Source organism: Mastomys coucha, unplaced genomic scaffold, assembly GCF_008632895.1.
Source record: "Mastomys coucha isolate ucsf_1 unplaced genomic scaffold, UCSF_Mcou_1 pScaffold3, whole genome shotgun sequence".
Classification (NCBI taxonomy): domain Eukaryota; kingdom Metazoa; phylum Chordata; class Mammalia; order Rodentia; family Muridae; genus Mastomys; species Mastomys coucha.
In genome coordinates this window covers 40,269,322-40,289,883 of record NW_022196909.1, presented here as the reverse complement: position 1 = coordinate 40,289,883, position 20,562 = coordinate 40,269,322, and the positions used below count along the sequence as shown (strand labels likewise).

The window sequence follows — 20,562 nt, the reverse complement described above, 5'->3', positions numbered from 1 at the left end:
ACACAGAAAACAATGAGGTGTACACTGTTTATCCTTTAAGGAAGACGAGACTACGGTACAGTTCCATCACAGGAGTGTGGAAGCTCTCTTCTGACCATTGTAAGGGGCCTCTGGATGTATTTGATCCACTTCCTGAAACGGGTGGCTGTGGTGCCCAGCGTAAGGAACAGACTTAGGAGGAGTCCAAGCATGGCAGCCCCAAAAGTCCGCCACCCTTCTCAGTTTGCCTGATCCCCACCCTATATCATACATGTTTCTCTCTCTTTTTTTTTTAAAGATTTATTTATTTATTTCATGTATGTGAATACACTGTTGCTGTCTTCAGACACACCAGAAGAGGGCATCAGATCCCCATTACAGATGGTTATGAGGCATCATGTGGTTTCTGGGAATTGAACTCAGGACCTCTGGAAAAGCAGTCAGTGCTCTTAGCCACTAAGCCATCTCTCCAGCCCCCATCATACATGTTTCTCATAGGAAGAATCTGCAGAGCTCCTGAGCAATACAGATGGAGTGACTGTCCGGCGTGGTCAGTTCCTCCGAGCATCTCTGAGCCCCCTCCTCTTGCTAGCATTATCTCTCCTGTGAATTCCTAGGAACAGTGTGGTGCGTTCCCTGCATTGCCTACTCCCATCTTTATTTGACAGTGCATGGCCATCTCCTTCAAGTCATACCTGCTTGTTCAGGATTACCCTGTTACCGCCGTGTTTGTTAGCTCTTAGTCTGTGGTGTACACGTAGAGTGCACATAGAGTGCTCATCCTCCCTGGGCTTCCAGAAGGCACCTCCCCTTAGAATCAACAACTCGCTCGGAAGGTAGCTCAGAGCCCAGCCTGTGACAGCCGCTTAAGCAGCTGAGCCGAGAGTGTCTTGCTGTGTGGCTCAGGCTGGCCACACATGTCAGAGACATGTAATCCTGTCTCTGACTCCCTAGTGCCCACATTAAAAGCACGGACCACAAAGCCCAGCTCTCAGATGAATTTGAAAGCTGTCAATTCTCAGCCCTTGAGGACATAAATAACTGACCAAGAAAGACAACTTGAAGTGGCCCGAGGGTTGACAGGAACCAGTCCTGACACAAGCAGTTGGTACACGGACCTTTGGCCTGCATCCCCACCTGGATGACAGTCTCGGGTGCTAGGCGTGGTCCTCACTGAGGACAGTCCACATAGGAGTGCCCTTCGTGGCCCAGGAAGTAGGTAAGGGAGCAGGTCATATCGTGTGGCCCAGGTTCCTCTAATTTAGACATCTCTCTGTTCAGGTGGATGAGGAGACTGCACTGGAGCAGGCTATGAAGTTCTGTCAGGTCCACCTTGGGGCTGCTACCCAGAGACAGGTAAGCTGTCCTGAACACACACTCCCCACTGGCTCCCCAGCATATGCCAGCTCAACATGCTGATCCTGCCACACCAAGGCCTGGGCTGCCGGCTCAGAAGCAAGTCTGTCCTGAAGCTGTCTCCCGTGGTCAGGGTGGAGGACAGGAAGGATCTAGGTTTCTGGATGATGGGTCAGTACCCCAAAGTGGTAGGTAGTGTCTGGACAGGACGCAGGACACACATGTGTGATAAGGAGCCATGCTTTGGCTCTCTTCATAGGTAGGAAGGACAGCACCTAGCCATTTGGCCTCAGCTAGGAAGGGATACCAGAACTAGGCTAACTAGTATCAAAAGAGCCAGGAACATAGGGTGGAGGCAGACAGGGCAGGCAGCGACATGGGGTCACTGACTGTGATAGGGACCAGGGGCTCATCCAAGCCAGGGTATCCAGGTGCTGATGACAAGGGAAGATACCAGAATTGCAAGGTGCCAGGAAGGGCTGGCATGGATAGCTGGATAGCTGTGAGAGCTCCTGATGAACCAGATGAGGTGGGGCACTCAGGTGAGACAAAGGCAAGTGGATCCTGTGAGCTGAAGGCCAGCCTGGTCTACATAAAGAAGTCTCCTGTCTCAAAAAAAAAGCAAGGGCAGGGGGGATGTGCTCATGTTTAATCTTGCCAGGAGTTGGGAGGAGGGAGGCAGACCCAGCAGGATAAGAGACACGCTCTCCCAAAGCCTTGAGAGCCTGCAGGTCAGAGGGTGCCTTAGTTTTACCTCAGAAAGGCAAAAGAGTCTTCTTGTTAGTGGTCAGGGTCACTGTCCGTGTCACTGCTGCTCTAGCATCTCATCCTGGCGTGGCCCAGTTGTTTTAGGGTACTTTGTCCTAGGAACCCCAGCAGCTAGCAGGTATCTGTCTTAGGGATCCAGACAGGCTTCCTCTTGATGGAATAGAGCATGAGCTCATCAACACTGCCCAGCCTCTAGATCTAAGGAAGTCCAAGGATTCATCTCTTGAGCATGCAGGCTGTGGTCAGCCTCCTAGATGAGGATCAGAGTCCTTGGCAGGACTGGCCCACCAGCCAGCAGATAGCACCACTTAATTGTTGCCCCCAGACTTCTTGTCTGTAGCTAGGTAGACTACTTCTATGTAGTTCAGGCTGGCCTGTAACTCAACGGCAATCCTCCTGCCTCAGCTTCCTGAGTGCTGCTGGGATTACAAGTGTGTACCTCCAGGCCCAGCCTATATCTGACTTTGAAGGGGCTTAAGTGATAAACCCATATAGGAAATAGCAAACACCCTGCCTTTACTGGTGCTGTATTAGCAAGGAATTAAGGACAGGAAAGAGTCCCATTTCTTAGAGGAGGAAGCTAAAGCCAGAGAACTACTTGCAGCCAAGACCTGCATATCAGTACCATGCAAAGAATCAGACAAGGAAATGGAGTAGACAAAGCTAAGATAGGATCCCTACTGCCAGGCAGTGTCAGGCCTGGCCCTTGGTCACCTCCTGGGATACAAAGCCAGAGTAGAAGAGAGCTAGCCAAGTGGTCCTCAGGGCCTGCCACTCCCTCCTCAGGCTACACTGGGATGGTGTGCTCCTGGGGTTACCCTGGGTCCTCTCACCACCATGTACAGCTCCACTTTTCCCTTGGGGCATCTCAGAGAGTATTTACTATCTCTGCATCTTTCCACATGCTTCTCCTCTTCTAGGAAAAGCTACCTATAGGCTCCCCTCAAGTTTTGAAGTTGGCTTTGAGGTCTCCCCACTGAAAGTCTCAAGTTTGGGGAATAGACTAGTTTGATTTTTCCCTTGGAACTTGCCCACTAGTAGCCCTCAGAAAGCCCTTCTCCAGGTTCACCATTCCTACAGCCCCAAGGGTGCAGATCATACATAGAGACAAAAGCAGATAGCTTCTTCCTAGGCTGGCCTGGAGGAGGGAGCAGGGAGACAAGTCAGAGGTCTTCCCTGAGGCCCTGCCAGTGTGGGTAGATGTCTCCGAGAAGGGAGGAGCTGGACTCTCAGCTGAGGGTCAGTTGTGTTCTGGTAAAAGGTTGGTGGGTGGCTCTTGTTAGTTGTGCCAGAGAGCTCAGAATGATGCAAGATATGATGTTGGCATCCAGGGTCCAGATGAAGTGTCCTGTGGAACTGAATTGACTGGCATGGGACAGTCAGTTCAGCCACTGACCTTCCTCCCTTTGTCTTTGTCTTCACAGGCCTCAGGAGACGCGCCCACTACCCCTAAGCACCCCAAGGACAGCCGAGAGAATTTCTTCCCTGCAGCACTGGTCCCCACCGTACCTGATGCCACAGCACCTGACGCCCTCCAGCGGCCCAGTGTCCCCACCGTACCTGATGCCACAGCACCTGACGCCCTCCAGCGGCCCAGTGACTCCCACCTCAAGCCTATATTGGCCACTGTCATCACCTGCCCTCCCTCAGTATCAGCCTGTACCCCAGACCTGTCCACAGATCCTGGAATTCCCCGGCCACACAGGCCAGAGGCTACCCCCAGCAGGGCCCCTCTAAGTCCTGGTAAGTGCCATCTCAGCCCATCTGGAAACCTGGCATCCTGACTCTCAGCTTCCCCAGAGCCAAGTCCCCTCTACCAGATGCCACAAATCCTTCCCCTATGGAATTGGCAAAGAAGCATATGGAGTGCCTGCCAGTACCCGGGGTAACTCTGGGGCTATTGGCTGCTAGTCCAGGTCACAGTTGCTAGCAGCATTGGTGGTTCCTTCCCTCCCCCAAGCCCCCCACCCTCCCACCCCCGTGCCTGACCTACCCGCACGCGGAAAGGTGAGGAGAGAGAAAATGTACCAGCACGGAAGGGTTTGCTGTTGTCCTAGCTTCTGCCCCAGCAGAGCCCCCAAATAAGAAGGTTGGCTTTATCAGTAGTAGAAAGGAAGCGAGTGCAGACCAGGCTGCTGTGGAAGGCTCTGGCCTTGGCAGCCTTCGAGGCCCCAGGTATTGTCCAGTACCAGACATGTCCCCACTGGTGGCGTGACAAGTTGAAGGCAGAGCCAGGTCAATGGATTTGTGAAGAAAATCCAGGATGGGATGGAGGTACACAGGCTGGCTTAGTCAGGTGGGAACCCTCACTCCTTCTGAAAATCAGGAGTCACCAGGCAGGGTGGCCAGCGTGACAGGCAGGGTGTGTTCTGGAACCTTCCTAGGAGAAAGAAGGCATCGGGTCAGCACATAGGAGGGTATGGGCACTGCCCTCTTCACTGCTGCGTCCACTTCTCTGGCTTTGTGGTCAGTGTGCCTGGCTCTGCCCACGCCCAGGCATGCTCCCTGTTGACTACAGACTGTGGCCAGGCTCCAGAGACCCTGAGGTAACAAAGGTGTTCCCTAACTAGCTCACAAAGACCAGTCTTCCACCCTTACTTCTGTCACCCTGGTCTGTATCCCATGCTCCATAGTTGCATGGTCTCCTGCCCAAACCGGAGCCATCCATTAGGGCTTGCCTGTCCTCCCAGCCACATTGGGAGCTGCCACCTTCAGCCATGGGACCTTGACTCTGTCATCTCACATTTCATCTGCACAGTAGGACGTCGAGCCCTAGCTGTGCTGCCTGATTGGAGGCTGGGTTGCAAGCTCCTCTCTCAGCTTCCGGAGGCTCAGTGGCAAGCACTGGGGTTTTCATCAGATGCATTCCCCAGGTTACCTGGAGGATTGTGCCAGGGTAGGGACCCAGTCACTCACCGTTTGTTCTCTGAAGGCCACAGGATGGGGCAGTGGCAGTCTGGGCTCAGATGAGCATGCACAAAGCTCTGGGTGCCACCTCCAGCTGTCACTGATCTCAGACTGTAGGGCTTGGACTCATATTAGCAGATAAGCTCAAAGTACAGGGGTCAGGGGAGCCTGAGCAACTTAGTGGCTGTTAGTGGTCACACAGGCCCACGCCCCAGGTTGTCTTACCCTCTGCTTCTCTGGGTCATAGATTAACAATGGCTGGCAGCCTCGAGCACTGTCGGGATTCCCCCACACCATTCCCAGCGCCTCCTCCCGTTTGCAGGGTAGAAAGGAATGAGAGTTTCCACCCGATTGAGCCAACCTGTGCACCTCCATCCTATCCTGTATTTCTTTACTTGTCATGCCCACAGTGCTTGACACCCACCAAGCTGCCTTCCCTGGGTCCTGACCCAAGGCTATACCCATGTGCCCCATGACCTTGGAGAAAATGAGGGCTGGGGATTCCAGGCCCAGTGTTCTGAGTGGGATGTTCCTCGTTCACAGTCTCCTGTTAGGTTGACTTGAAGTCATTACCTGGTCACCTGCGTGGGTAACAGCCTCTCCCCTTGGCTCTGAGTAGGCACAGCAGGTAAGCAGCTACACCACTTTTGAAAGCTGGCTGGCTGGCTGCCTCCTACAATTTATATCTTATTTTTGGAGGTTAGGTCTGGGGAGGAGTACCTTCTCCTTGTGTATATTCCACAGTAGCACTCTGATGAGCGTGGATAGGGACAGCCCTTAACAAGAACTTGGGCCCCTTGGGCCTAGTAGGGAGGCCCAGGCACACTCACCCGATGACTAGCCTGCCTTCCACTCATACCAGCACAAGTGTGTGATTTTCCAGAGCTCTCTGGGGTGATATTGGGACCATGTGGAACAGACATATCTGTTGGGCCCGCATCCTGCATCTCTGGAACTAATGGACCCGCATGGAAAGAGTGCCTTGCCAGTTCCTAGATTACCCAGCTGTGATTGGCTAGTGTAGCAGCGTGGCTGGGTGATGGTACAGCCTGCTTACAGAGGCCCTTGACAGACATGTGGGGAGCTTTAATAGCAAAAAGTTAGAACGTGGGGCTAAGTGAAGACTGAGCCACCTGGGATCACAGATGCCTGCCCAGCACCTTCCCAAGGTGCACATGGGAGGCCCAGAGGGCAGCCGCTGAAAAGACCGTGGTGGCTCTGCCTTCCCACCCACGATGCCCCTGCTTACCATGCCTGCGGCACCTGTCCATGTAGCCCCAGCCCGTGCCCAGCTCTCCCCACCTTGATGAGGAGAGTCCCTTTTCCCTGAAGCTGTCACATGAAGAACATAGGGCAGCAGGTAGAAAGGAATGCCCCAAACAGGTCCAGGTCCTGCGAGTCCAGGGGAAGTCGGAGCCAAGCCCTGAGCCTCCCAGGGCAACCCACACAGACCTGGTGCCAGGCTTTAAATCTCCAGAGAGCAGGGATAGTTTTCCTAATGGCATTCTGAGTGGCCAGCATAGCCCCAGTGTGGGGAAGAGGTGGCCACACTGAGTACCTTCCCCTCTGTCTGTGTCCCTGCTGGAGCCTCTCAGCACTGCCCTCCCTCCTGGTGCTTCTGGGAAGGAAGCCTGGGTTCCATGTGCTCCTGAAGCAGGCCTGTGTGATCCCATGACCAGCTTTTGTTGTGTTCTTTTGGAGTTTTGGTTCTGAGACGAGGTTTCTCTCTGGCTGGCCTCAAACTCAGAGACTTGCTTGCCCCTGCCTCCCAAGTGCTGGGATTAAAGGCTGCCACCACCTGGCCAGTTTTGTTTTTTTAATATCTTTCTGCATTTCGGGTATATGGAAAAAGAACTAATATCCCAGCAGTGTTTGCTGTTACCGTTGGAGACTGTGAATGGTGAATAAGTGGCCGGGGGAGGGGAGGTGGGCTGCTGCAGGGAATGAAGAGCCAGCCACTTGGCACCCACCCTACCCAGAGTGCACCTTGGCCCACCTCAGGGAAGTCAGCCCTGTTGATCCAGATCATGTAGAAAGATGATTCCTTTGGGAAGTTTTGTTTGGGTTTGGCTCTTTGAGTACGGTCTCTAGTCCAGGCTGGTCTCCAGCCAGTCACAGCCCACAACTCAAATCCAGACGTTTGTTCCCATCTGCTGAGGAAACCCCCTTCAGCCAGCCAGCCACATCAGGTGGAGTGCTGCCTGCAGTGGGTGCGTATGGCCTTGGGTCAGGGCCAGGGAAGGCAGCTTAGATGGTGGATATCTAAATTTCCACACTGCAAACGGGAGGTGGTGCTAGGAATGCTGCAGGACAATCCTGGGGTGCTGCACCCTGCCAGCCATTGTTCGTCTATGACCCAGACAGCCAGGCAGTGAAGACAAAAGAGGGAGTGGCTCAGGTCAGGTGAGATACGGTCTTCAACTAGTTGGATGTGGTGGGACATACCTTCCTCAGGAGGCTAAAACTGGATAATCTCATGATTTTATCCTGAGATCCATAGCAAAAACTCCTCTTTAAATAATAGATAGAAAAGAGGAGACCCCTGACCCTGGAGCAGCTCTGTGGAGGTTCTGGTCGGACAGTTCCATGGCACTCAGGGCCCTGCCTTTTCCCTGCTGAAGGAAGGGGATGGCTGTCCCTGGAAGCAGTGGGGTGAGAGCTAGTCACACAGTGCACCTGAGTGAGCAGGAAGGAGGGGACCATCTGTAGGATCACTTTGAACTTGGAGGAGGTGGGAGATAGCTGTTGTCCCTACTTCCATCCAACTGCACGTGACCAGTTCCAAGCCCCTGCCTTGGGCCCAGCAGGAGGATATGGCCTACTTTGTCTAGTTGACAGCCTTGGTGGTTTTTACTCTGGTTGTAATCACCATTGCTGTGAGCCAGAGGAGGGATGAGCCCACTCCTGATGGCATCTTACCTGGGTCCAAGAGCCATGTCCCTGTGAGCAGCTCAGAGCACAGTCTCGCTCGCTCGCTCGCTCTCTAGCCGGTCAAGCCCCTCAAGACTCCTAGCCAGATTTCCCACAGATTGTCATTCAGGACAGAAGGACATGGCACCTATGAAGCCTGTGAAGACCAAGCTATGGCCCTGGCTATGTCAGGCCCCGCTGCACACACACAGACAGTCTACTTACAATGTGATACATTTCTTGAAATTATCTGCCTGTGCTTTGCTGGTCCCTGGGTCCTGAGAAGATGGAGCGCCACATTCCCCAGTCTTAGGTCCTAGGGCATAGTCAGGGCCCGGAAGGCCTGGCACAGAAACATGGGTACTGGGGAAGGGCCCTTGCACCAGGGCATGGGAATGTTACCTATAATTGGCCTGTGTCTCCATAGAGGGAGAAGAGGTGTCAGGAGTGACAGAGGGCACCAGCTTTCTACCCCAAGAACCACGGCACAGTCACCAGATGAAAATGGCTGCCACAGGTCCCCTGGCTGAGCAGCACTGCTGGCCAGTGGAGACTGTGTGCCAGGCAGGAGCAGAGCCCCCCTGCAGCCAAGGTAAGGCCAGTTAGCAGCAGCCCAGCTGCAGCTCCAACTAGGCTACACACAGATGACGGGCATAGGTAGACTGAGGACAGGCAGGGAAGTACAGAGCACATGAAGGAAGGAGGACGAGCCTGGCTGGAGTCTGGCCTGGACCGTCAGCTTCACCCCAGTCTCACAGAAGGGTCCCTACAGGGGCAGAGACTTTCTTAGGCCTGTGCTATACAGAGCCCAAAGGGAAGTACTGTGTAGGGAGGAGTTTGTGCCCTGTCACTGGGGTGTCCCTGTGGGCACTGAGACAGCAAAGACATACCCTCCCTTATTCCTACCACACTCTACCAGTTAGGCCCCTTGAGACCTCTTTGCCAGGTCTCCCACAGACCACTCAGGAGGGAAGGACATGGCGCCAGCCTACAAAGACCAGGCAGGGCACTGGATAAGCTCCCACTCCTTTTAAAGAGATGATGCTGAAAGAATGTGGAGCCATGCCAGGACAGCTGGGCTGCTCCCAGTTCCTGCAGCTCCCAGGAGGCTGCCAGGTTCCAGCTCTGCAGTCTGCCATGGCCCTGACTGCCCCCAGCTGCCAGAAGATACAATTCCTTACTCATCCCAGGGTGGAAAAGAAGTGTGTGCTGGGCTCAGCCTGGAACCCCTGCTTGGAGTAGTTTAGAAGATACAAGTTTTGTGTTGTTTTGGTGCTGTGGACCCTTCAGAATCCCTGAGAAATCTCAAAAGAGCCACTAGAGTCCACTGATTCTCCTGGGAGCCCAGGCTGCACCTACTGCAAGTAGGAGCCAAGCATTTCAAGGTCTGCAGCAGAGGTGAGCCTAGGACCCTGGCAGTCCACATAGGCAGGCAGAAAGGCGTCATGGTGTGGGCAGAGAAGAGCCAGACAGACTAAGGAGGCTAAGGGAACTCAGACTCTGAGGTCTCTCAACAGGCACTAGCACTAAGATCCCCAGCAGTGGACGTGCCCAGACGCCTGAGAGCCATCAAGGCAAAACTGAGTCCAGCAGGGTCAAGTCCCGCCTCCTGCCCAACATGCCAAAGCTGGTGATCCCCTCAGCCACCACCAAGTTCCCGCCTGAGATCACCGTCACACCACCTACCCCTACCCTGCTTTCCCCCAAAGGCAGCATCTCGGAGGAGACCAAGCAGAAGCTGAAGGTGACCATGGGCACCAGGCAGGGGCCTGGTGCAGGGGCTCATGAAGGGGGTCTGGGAAGGGGCTTGATTGAATTACTGGGAGACCTGGAAGGGCCCAGGTTACTAGGAGGCTTGGGTGAGAGTTTGGGTTAATGTCAAGAGGTTCAGAGTAAGGCCAGTCACTCCTGACCATGTCCTGCTCTGCGTGCAGTCAGCCATCCTGTCCGCCCAATCTGCTGCCAACGTGAGGAAGGAGAGCCTGTGCCAGCCAGCCCTGGAGGTTCTGGAGACCTCCAGCCAGGAGTCCTCACTGGAGAGTGAGACAGACGAGGATGACGACTTTATGGACGGATGAAGGAGTCCATCCAGAGGCCTGCAGCCCTAGCAGGGCGGCGGCAAGGCCTGGGATCCCTTTGTCTAGAGCCTGGGCAAGGCCAGAAGCCTGTGTGAGTTATCGTGTCCTGTGCTCCTAAGCCTGCCCAGCCCCTCTTTACCGCATCCTGCCCTGGTCCAGGCTGTCCACACAGCGTGTTGGTCCAGAGGAAGGTAAGGTCTGCCTTAGGCACACACACCGGTTGTGGTCTGCACAGCAAGAATGGCACTTCTTTTTTTAATGAAATACTGACTTTCTTGACAAGCCCATGTCCGGCTGACCCGGCCCACAGTTCAGTGCTGAGGCAAGCCAGCCTGGGTTCTGGTAGAGATGTCATCAGGAGCCTAGCTCACCCCACACCGTATTTTTGTCGTGTTGCTTCTTTTTCTAATAAAGGTGGAAAATGGTCTCTGCCTCTTTGCTTATCCTGGGGGATAGTCACTGGTGCGGGAATGTGCTCCCTGCCCCAGGGGATTGCTTCTATTCAGAATCTCAGACATTGGGTTTCCTAGAGCTCCTGTACTGGAAGTGGGAAGTCACAAAGAAAGCAGAGCCGAAGGGCACCATGGGAAAGGGCAGCCAGGAGGGAGGCTTACGCCCTGACAGACCAGCTACACAAGTGTGGTACCCAGGACACAACACATGTGAGCTGCTGGTTTAAAAGTAGGATTTAGAGGCTGGGGAGTTGGCTCAGTCCTTAAGAGCGCTCCATACTCTAGTGGAGGACCTGAATCCAATCCCCAGCACGCACGTGTGCACACACACGCACGGCCAGCTCTTTTGTTTGTTTGATTTTGTTTTTGTTTTTTTCCAGACAAGGTTTCTCTGTGTGACCCTGGCGGTCCTGGAACTCACTCTGTAACTCACTCTGTAGACCAGGCTGGCCTCGAACTCAGAAATCCACCTGCCTCTGCCTCCCAAGTGCTGGGTTAAAAAGGCATGCGCCACCACTTCCTGGCCACATCCAGCTCCTAACCCTAGTTCCAAGAGAGCCAGTGTTCCCTTGGCCTTTGCAGGTGCTGCACACATGTAGAAGACAGACAGACAGACAGCAAAACAAAAACGTAAGATTGAAACCCTAGGAGAAGATCTTGCTCTATAGCCTCGATTGGCCAGGTAGGCCGGTGCCTCAGCATCCTGAGTGAGGCTCTAGGTGTGCGCCACAACACTCGACTAAAACCAAATCACAACAGAAGAATAAGTTGTGATCCTGGCCCCTCCTGGGCTCCACACCGTTTATCTTGGAGATACTTTAAGTTCTAGCACCCCATGCCTGCCTGCCATGACTGTTGCCCGTAGCACTCCAGAGCCCCATTTGTCTCCCCTTGCAAACTCTAGACCAGGATGGAGGCAAATCTCAAGTCTAGTCCCCTTTGTGCCTTCATGGGACGGGCACATGCCCTCCACGGAGAAGAAAGAATCCATTGACTAGACCTAATAGTCAAAGGCCATGGATTAGAAGCATGGTGACCCAGGATGGGTCCTCACCTGGCCCGCCATCTGGACAGACAAGACACTGGGGACAGCGGTCACTTAGCCATATACCTCTGCTTACCCATTCCTCTCATGATAGGGAGTACCCTCAATCCCAGGCCTGGGGCGTTAACATCAACTGCTCCCACCACGGGACCTCAATGTGCACACAAAAGCACCCAGTCAGAGCCCCTTATGGCTTAGTAGGTTCTCTTTCCCCCTGGAAGGTGGTGACGTCTCACCAGATATGCCTATGGGGTTGCGGGTCTAGTAGGGACAGGTTTACCTTAGGAGTAGCTTGCTTCCCACGCCTCACCTCAGGTTTCCTCAGACACTCATGGGAGGCACGGTGACCTCCAGCCCCGACTAGTTCTGGGTAGTCATACTAAGCTAGATGGGACTAGGCCCATAGGACAATGGCCTGGCTGAGACCCAGGACCCAACGAGGATCACGAGGTCAAATGCTTCGGTTCACAACCCACCCTCCTGAGCTGCTCCTCCCCTGTGAGGCTAGCCAGTGTGTCTGCATTGAAAATCTACAGCTTCCCTGTCCTGATGTGACAAGCCCTGAGTGAGAGTCCCAGCTTTGGGGGGGTGGGGGGGCCTTCATGGGCCATCCTAGTATCAAGGTCTCCCAGGAGCCACTAGTGGGTCTCCACCAGGCTCCTTCCTCCTGTGCAGAAGCTTGGAGCTAGGTTGGCTTCAGCTCTGGGTAGTGACTCTGAATAATTCTGGCTATTAGTCAGAAATGACCAGGTCTCAAGTCCATGCCATGTGCTCGCACTACAGATTAACTCTTGCTTCACCTCCGCCTGTCAAGCTGAGTGTGTATTAGCAACACCTCCCTAGGGGAAGCAGAGGTCTAGGTCTGAAGGGGGGGGGCGGGAGGGGGAAGGACCAGGACTTCGTCCCCCACCCAGCAGAAACCTCGCACGCAAGACCAGTCGGACTGTGACCCCAGGGTCTGAGCTGTCTTAGCATCTGGACGCTCCAGCCCCTCATTCTCACACAGGGTCTCAAGGCTGTGATGATGGGACAAGAATGTGCTAACTAGCACATTCGGGCTAGTTAGCTCTGCCCCCTCTCTATGGGTACCTGTGGACTTTGAGAGGGGGCGGGGAGGGGAGGAGAAAGGAGGGGAGGAGTGGTGCCGCAGAACGCTGGGCGGGGCCAGGGGCGGGGCCTGGCCAGCCGGGATGAGAGCCTGTCCTGCAAATCTCTGAGCCACTCTGCTGCCTGCTGGTTGCAGACACGGGGGCACACCATGAAGCTGACCCTCCTCCCTTGGATTTTGATGCTGCTCTCGACAATCCCAGGCCCCGGGCTCACAGCAGGTATGCCCCCACTTTGCCCTTCTGACCCCTCCCTGTTCATCTGCTTGATCATCCAGGCCCTAAGCAGACACCCCTTTGGGTTCAGCTGTCTGTCCATCTGGCAGTCCATCTGCGACTGCACTGGGGAGTACTGGGAAGAAAGTGGGAGGCTCCTGGATCTAGACACTTCTAGGGGAGATTGGAGGTCCGAACCAAGCCCATCCTGCACTCACCTAATGGCCTGGGAGGGAATCTGGAAGACCAAAGAGCCTGCACCCCAGCCCCAGTGAAGAGTACAATCACACAGGGAATCTACCCCCCCCCATAACCCCCACTCCCCGCTCTCATCAGTCCCTATGCTGGTCCTTCTCAGCTCAACCAAGAAAGTCTAGCAACAAGGATGAGCTTAGAGCCATGGCCTTTCCCTGAGCTGAACTGGGAGTTAACCAGACTACAGTCCCCTGCTTCACTCACCCAAGGGCCACCACCCTCTGGTACTTTATCTCACAGCATCTTGAAGCATCTCCCCACACCCCTTGCAGTCATTAAACCTTAGCCAATAAATATTTATTACTGCTCTGGACTCTAAGCTTAGTGAGGTGGTCTAATGGCTTAGACGGCAGCCTGGCTCCTGGTGGATCTCCACCAAGGGCCCGGGAGAAGGTGTGGCCTGGCCTGGGGACTTGTACCCCACCCGAGTTTCAACTTCTCAGCTCTGGGGCTGAGATAACAGCCCTGCCACAGGTCTCCACAGCCCACAGAGGAAGCGGGCTGATCAGTTGGGCCTAGACAAGATGTACACTGCTTTTATGGGGTACTCCTGCACTGGAATCCTCATTGTCCCCTAAAAAGGGAGTGTCCTGGATGCCTTCTCAGAGGGCGGGGCTCTCTGAGATTCAACTCTCCTACCCCCAGGAAGAGATGGAACATGCTCAACCCAGATAACACTCCCCCCTGGGCCTTCAATAGGACTCTTGGTGACGATGTGCCCTGGCCTCAGAAAGCAAGAAGACCCTTGTTTAGCTGTAACTATGTAACCATGTAACCATGTAATCACTCCATTACCTGTGCTAAAATGGAGCCCTGCCCACAGAGCCAGTGGCTTTTCCAATGACATTTGGTAGCAATAGCAATTCCTGGTCAACGTCATGGACGCTTCTCACAGACTCCAGGGGAAACAGGCCCTGTTGGTAGGGCAGCTGACCCCGGGACACGGGACTTTCTTCTCCAGGTGCCCAGGGGAGCTGCTCCTTGCGCTGCGGAGCACAGGACGGATCCTGTTCCTGTCACCCAACCTGCTCGGGCCTTGGTACCTGCTGTGAAGACATTCTGGACTACTGCCTAGAGATTTCACCCTCCTCGGGCTCCATGATGGGTGGCAAAGACTTCGTAGTGCAACATTTAAAGTGGACTGCCTCGACTGATGGTGTCATTTGCAGGTGGGGATGGGGGTGGAGGAGACCCTAAGCAGCTGGGTCATTAGGGCTCCTACACGATCAATCTCATGCATAGAGTGGGGGCTGGAGGTGGCGCCCTGGAGTGGAGGGGAGACAGGAGAACACGGGCACACCTAGCCTAACCCGTTTCCATAGCTTTTGGCTCAGGCTGCCTCCATCATCTCTGTCCCTCAGGTTTAAGGAGAGTATCCAGACCCTTGGCTATGTCGACACCTTGAATCGAGTACACTGCATATCACCCTTGCTGTACGAAAGCGGCTATATTCCCTTCACCATATCAATGGACAATGGCCGCTCCTTCCCTCACGCAGGCACTTGGCTAGCTGGTGAGCCCTCATTCTGTCAAGCCAGTCTTGGCTGTTACATTTTCATAGACTCCACCCTCTCTGGGCCCTGGTTCCTATCCGCAACCCAAGGCCATGGGACTTCCCCCACCACTAATCCAATGTGTGCTGATACCAGACCCAGTCTACCTACTTGTCGCTCTGGCTGAACCAGTCCCTTGGGCCAGGGTGGCTGTCATTCATTACTCCACCCCTGGCACCTAGACCAGAGTCCCAGCCCACAAGGAGTTGGAACCATGGGGGTCTGATTCAGACCCAGCCCCCTGATGGTCCCGAGCAAGGGCCTGGGGAAGGGCCAGCTGAGAAGTGTTGATCTGGTCTAGGTCCTCAGTTCTGTAAGCCAGACCCTTATCTTACCCGGCCATGGTATCTCCCTGCCAAGAGACCCTGAGGGAAACCATCACCTACCTGCTGTCTCTTAGAGGTTCTCAGAGCCCTCCAGGTCTCTTGTGCACCCTTACATCTTCACTCATTCCTTTCGGGCTCTCCCTCTGTCCCAGCACATCCCTACAAAGTGCCTGAGACCGAGAAGAGCCAGCTGGTGAATGAGACCCATTGGCAATATTATGGCACTTCCGACACCGGGGGGAACCTCAGCCTCACCTGGGACACCTCAGCGCTGCCCACGCCGGCCGTCACCATTGAGCTGTGGGGCTACGAAGAGACAGGTGGGGCCTGCGTGCCGAGGGGTGGGATGGAGGTGTCTGGAACCTTCAGATACTCAGATGTGAGAGAAGGAGTCTCAGGTGGCGATGGAAGAAGGGACTTCAGGCCGGTGGTGTAGATCAAGGAGGGGTTTGCAGCTCTTGCGTGCGCGGTGAGCCCCAGAGACTGTTGGGAGTGTTGCATGCTGTGACCTTTGAGTAGAGAGTAGGTAGGGAAGACAGAAGCAGCTGCCTCAGCCCCATCTCCTCAGAGCCTGACACGGACCAGAGACAGTGATTCAAGCATGTCCCCACTGGTCACGCAAGCCAGGGATCCTGGTAAAGCATCAAAACATTGTCATTGTCCCACAGGGAGCATCTGTTGCTTTCTTTCCATCACTCAGGCTCTCAGTGCCAGAGACTGAGGGAACGGAGAGGATTCTGGGGGGTGTGGGGGGGTGCTGACCAAGGTTTTCTCTTCCTCTAGGGAAACCCTACTCTGGGAATTGGACGGCGAAGTGGTCCTATCTGTACCCTTTGGCTACGAACATCCCCAATACCGGTTTCTTTACTTTCACCCCCAAACCTGCGTTGCCTCAGTACCAGAGGTGGAAAGTGGGTGCTCTGAGGATCATCAGCAGCAGGAACTATCTAGGAAAACAGTAAGGGCCTCAGCAGATGATACAGCGGAATCATCTGCCTGCAGACTGCAGAGCTTGTGGAAGAAGCCCCAGGGGTAAGGGTCGGGAGCTGAGCAGCCAGCCTCCGTTAGCTGGCACATCATTTCTAACTGCAGGGATGTGCTGGCGCTCTGGACCAATGATCACGCACTGGCCTGGCACCTGGGTGACGACTTCCGGGCAGACCCTGTAGCCTGGGCCCGTGCACAATGCCTGGCCTGGGAAGCATTAGAAGACCAGCTACCCAACTTCCTGACGGAGCTGCCAGACTGCCCCTGCACCCTGGCCCAGGCCAGGGCTGATTCTGGCCGCTTCTTCGTAAGCCCCTGAACCCATGAGGGCCCCAGAGAGCGGGAGGAGAACAGGAGGGGCCAGCCTCCCTGACTAAGTTAGACAGAGGCCACCAGGAGGTAGGGTGGGGTCGAAAGATCTCCTTGGGGTTGGTTCCCGGGGAACGAGAGAATGCAGCTGCCCAGGTGACAGGCCCTGGATATTCTGCAGACTGACTATGGTTGTGACATTGAACAAGGCAGCGTATGCACCTACCACCCAGGGGCTGTGCACTGTGTGCGCTCTGTGCAAGCCAGGTGAGCTACCTGACCAGGGGTAAGGGCTGGGCAGGGCTTGGGGGCTGCTTCCAACAGTAGCCCTGACCTGCTCTTACCCTAGCCCCAAGTATGGCTCAGGCCAGCAATGCTGCTACACAGCAGCAGGGACGCAGCTCCTGACTTCAGACTCGACAAGCGGCAGCACCCCTGACCGTGGCCATGACTGGGGTGCACCCCCATACCGCACTCCTCCCCGAGTGCCTGGCATGTCTCATTGGCTCTATGACGTCATCAGCTTCTATTACTGCTGTCTTTGGGCTCCTGAGTGTCCCCGCTATATGAAGCGCCGGCCCTCCAGTGACTGCCGTAACTACAGACCCCCACGCCTGGGTAGGTGCTGGCCTGGGACCCTGACCACAGAGGAAGGGTCTGGCCTCGGTGGGAAAGGCCAAAGAAATCTACCTGATCCTTGGCTTTCACTTCAGCCTCTGCCTTCGGGGACCCCCATTTTGTCACCTTCGATGGCACCAGCTTCTCGTTCAGCGGCCACGGCGAGTATGTGCTGTTGGAGACCACACTGACTGATCTGAGAGTACAGGGCCGGGCCCAGCCTGGGATAATGCCCAATGGTGAGGCAGGGCCCCGTGGCCTCTACGTTGAGGGGTGGTACTGCTGAGTCATCCAGGGTAGTAGACGAGCCCAAAGAGCCCCATTCTGAACCCCCCACCTAGGCACCCAGGCCCGTGGCACGGGGCTGACCGCAGTGGCCATCCAAGAAGATAACTCGGATGTGATAGAGGTGCGGTTAGCTGGCGGATCCCAGGTCTTGGAAGTGTTGCTGAATCACAAAGTGCTAAGTTTCACTGAACAAAATTGGATGGACCTGAAGGGTAAGTGGCTTGGCTAAGTATGGTCAGCAAGTTACCCGTGGCTTTCACGCTCTCCCTAGTCCCGGCCGTAGGCTGCGGTAGACTCCGGCTTGAATACAAGGGCAAAGGTTCTTGGGCCTTGCAGAAGCCAAGACCCACATGGCCAGGTCGGGGAATCTGCACCCTCTTTGCGACTGTTTTAGGCCAATGAGGGCGTGCGGTTGCTCTGCCTGAGGTCCGTTCGTATACCTTCATACCCACGGGAGAGCCTGTTGTAACCAGAGGGCCTACACAGAGTCCTGTGGCGGCCAAGGGCTAGCAGCTAGTCCTCCATGTGTCCCTACAGAAGTCTAAAGTCCACAGTGATGGGAAGCGACAGCCTGGGGCCACAGCATAGCTTCCGACTCCCTCTACACCGGGCTGTGTTGCTCCAGAGCTGAGCAATAAAATAGCTCCTGGCGGGGTTGGGTGAGAGCATCGTATACAGAGACCTTCAGGAAGGGCCAGGGTGCTGTAGCCTCACTGGGGATCGACCCTAACACATAGCCTCAGCATGGAGAGGGAATCCCCACAGGGGGATAGATAGCCTTGAGCCCATGTATGTTGGGAGTACTAGCACATCACAGTCAGCAGACACGTGCATCCTCCTAGTGCCTTACACATATCTGTCAAGGGTTACAGGGGGCAGAACACAGGGCCCTAGAGAGTAATCCTAAGCCGTCTCTACTCGTGGTCAGGCGTGTTCCTGTCTGTGGCCTCTCAGTACAAAGTGTCCATCATGTTGTCATCGGGAGCTGGCCTCGAGGTCAGTGTACAAGGTCCCTTCCTGAGTGTGAGCATCCTGCTGCCTGAGAAGTTTCTGACCCATACCCGTGGTCTCCTGGGGACACTCAACGATAACCCCAAGGATGACTTCACTCTGCGCAATGGGCAAGTCCTGCCCCCGGATGCCAGTGCTCGGCAGGTGTTCCAGTTTGGAGCCGACTGTGAGTGACCCAGGGCAGGGAGGGTGAGGCGGGATTGGCCAGGGTGACACAGTGGGTCAAGGAGAGAAACTTGTCTGTGGCAGGGAACTGTGCCCACACAAGACTGACACCTTGTCTCCCCAGGGGCTGTTTCCAACACCTCTTCCCTGTTTACCTATGACTCTTGGCCTCTGATCTACCAATTCCCGAACCCAACCAAGCATGACCCCAACTTCAGACCACTCTTCCCTGATGAGACCCCACCCAGCCAGTCAGAAGATGTGGCCAGACTCTGCGAGAGTGACCACTTCTGCATTCTTGACGTGATAAGCACGGGGAACCCGAGCGTGGGCAACGCCACCCGGATTGCCCATCAGCTGCACCACCATCGCCTGAAGAGCCTGCAGCCTGGTAGGGGGATGGGAAAGGGCTCAAGGCGGGTGGACCTCTCGGATCGCCTAGCCTCGCTCAGTGGCTGGCAGCTCAGGCCTGTCCTCTGTGCTCTGCTCGCATCCCAGTGGTATCCTGTGGCTGGCTGCCCCCACCTGCGAATGGGCGCAAGGAAGGCTTGAAGTACCTGGAAGGGGCTGTTGTCCGATTCAGCTGCAACAATGGCTACAGCTTGGCGGGACCAGAGAGTAGCACCTGCCAGGCTGATGGAACATGGTCTACGCCCACCCCAGAGTGTCAGCCAGGTGAGCCGGCCCCTCCCATCTTGCCTCTACCCACCTGTGCTTTCTTGGCCTTTGTCACCACTTTCATGTCTCTCAGGGCGGAACTACACCGTGCTCCTGAGCATCATCTTCGGAGGCCTGGCCATCGTGGCGCTGATCTCAATCATCTATATGTTGCTTCACCGCCGCAGGAAGAGCAACACGTAAGACCCTACCTGTGTGAGGACATCACTCAAGACCCCCCCTCCCCCGCCACTGTTTAGCTTTCTTAGGACCTAGAAGCAGCTGGCGGGACTCCCGTGCCACTTGAAACCTATCTCTGTTGTAGGACCATGTGGAGATCACAGCCCTGACACTCAGAGCACACTTGGCTGACAGCATCAGGTCACGTGCTCGCCAAGACTCAGCCTTCCCCGGGAGAAGCGCAACGAACAAGTACCCTAGTCCTATGAATGCCACATCTAGTGTCTGTGCCTTTAACACTATGGAGCCAATACCTGTGCCTAGCCTGTCCTGACTGAGACATAATACCGGATAAGTCTTAACTCCCGAACCCTGCCTCCAACACGCCTCCATCAGCAACCTGCCTCAATCAGCCTTTTGTCCCATCTTAGAACTGGAGTACCTATGTCCCAAGCCCAGAAGTTCCTGCGTTGGAAGTTCGTATTTCAGTCCCTCACTCCCCAGAGCCTGATAAACTCAGACCTGGTGCCTGCCCTCCAGGGAGGGCCCCCAGAGAGCTAAGCTGCCTTGATTCCTGCCCCGTGGCCCAACTTGAGAACTCAGGTTGGCCCCGCCCCACAGTGAAAAGTGGCCTCTGGGCCTGCGCAGGGAGAAAAAGAATTGTCCAGCAGAGAAGAGACCTCGTTTGTAAACCACCAGGCTTTTCTACCTCTTCTCTAGCGTACTCAGGAACTCCCTCCCATCCCCGTACGAGAAAACAAGCTCATGTTACATCCTGGTTCCTGTCTGTGTTTCCCCCGCTGTTCCGTAATTGTCCGTGAGGTTACCCACAGGCAGCATCAGAGTCTGAGCCCCGCCTCCTTCTTCTGCTCCTGCTTCCCGTGGCGTAGTCTCTCCGGAGCTTTTCCACGGATGTATAGAGTGGGATTAAGAAGAATGGTGGGTGGTGGTGCACGCCTTTAATCCTAGCACTTGGGAGGCAGAGGCAGGTGGATTTCTGAGTTCGAGGCCAGCCTGGTCTACAGAGTGTGTTCCAGGATAGCCAGGGTTATACAGAGAAACCCTGTCTTGAAAAACCAAAAAAAAAAAAAAAAAAAAAAAAAAAAAAAAAAAAAAAAAGAAGAAGAAGGAGAAGGAGAAGAAAATAATAATAATAATAATAATAATAATAATAATAATAATAATGGTGCGACCCAATGGGAAGGCAGATGCCTGCAAAAAGTTCAACAGGGCTGTCATAAGTAGCTCTCGAGATGAAAGAGGCAGGTACCTTCTGGCTAGTCCCACCTCCTCCCAGACCCGGTGACACTGGTTCAATTGTTTATGAGCTGCTGGGCTGTCTGCAGGAAAGGCGACATCCCACTGTGGGGTCCCCTGAGAAAAAGATACCTTGCCC

General features: G+C 54.9%; 2 protein-coding genes across 4 annotated transcripts in view; both read left to right on the top strand.

Moving 5' to 3' along the window:
• The window catches only part of Cabin1 (calcineurin binding protein 1), a 115,545-nt gene extending 105,122 nt beyond the window's left edge, over window positions 1-10,423 (top strand). For 2 of the 3 annotated variants that reach the window (XM_031348561.1, XM_031348560.1), the window contains exons 33-37: window positions 1,261-1,335; window positions 3,528-3,846; window positions 8,348-8,512; window positions 9,438-9,664; window positions 9,855-10,423. In XM_031348561.1, the coding sequence (XP_031204421.1) occupies window positions 1,261-1,335; window positions 3,528-3,846; window positions 8,348-8,512; window positions 9,438-9,664; window positions 9,855-9,998 (930 nt within the window). In that variant the 3' untranslated portion in view covers window positions 9,999-10,423. The remainder of the gene's footprint in view (window positions 1-1,260; window positions 1,336-3,527; window positions 3,847-8,347; window positions 8,513-9,437; window positions 9,665-9,854) is intronic. The other variant, XM_031348562.1, reaches the window with a different exon arrangement.
• Window positions 10,424-12,688: 2,265 nt separating this feature from the next.
• Window positions 12,689-19,944, top strand: Susd2 (sushi domain containing 2). Its single transcript, XM_031348193.1, has 15 exons — window positions 12,689-12,823; window positions 14,034-14,241; window positions 14,434-14,585; window positions 15,104-15,271; window positions 15,735-15,909; window positions 16,044-16,245; window positions 16,429-16,514; window positions 16,597-16,865; window positions 16,961-17,104; window positions 17,207-17,365; window positions 18,082-18,330; window positions 18,454-18,720; window positions 18,828-19,004; window positions 19,081-19,186; window positions 19,312-19,944. The coding sequence occupies exons 1-15, from the start codon at window positions 12,754-12,756 to the stop codon at window positions 19,334-19,336; spliced, it is 2,457 nt and encodes an 818-aa protein (XP_031204053.1). The 5' UTR covers window positions 12,689-12,753; the 3' UTR covers window positions 19,337-19,944.
• The last annotated feature ends 618 nt before the right edge of the window (window positions 19,945-20,562 follow it).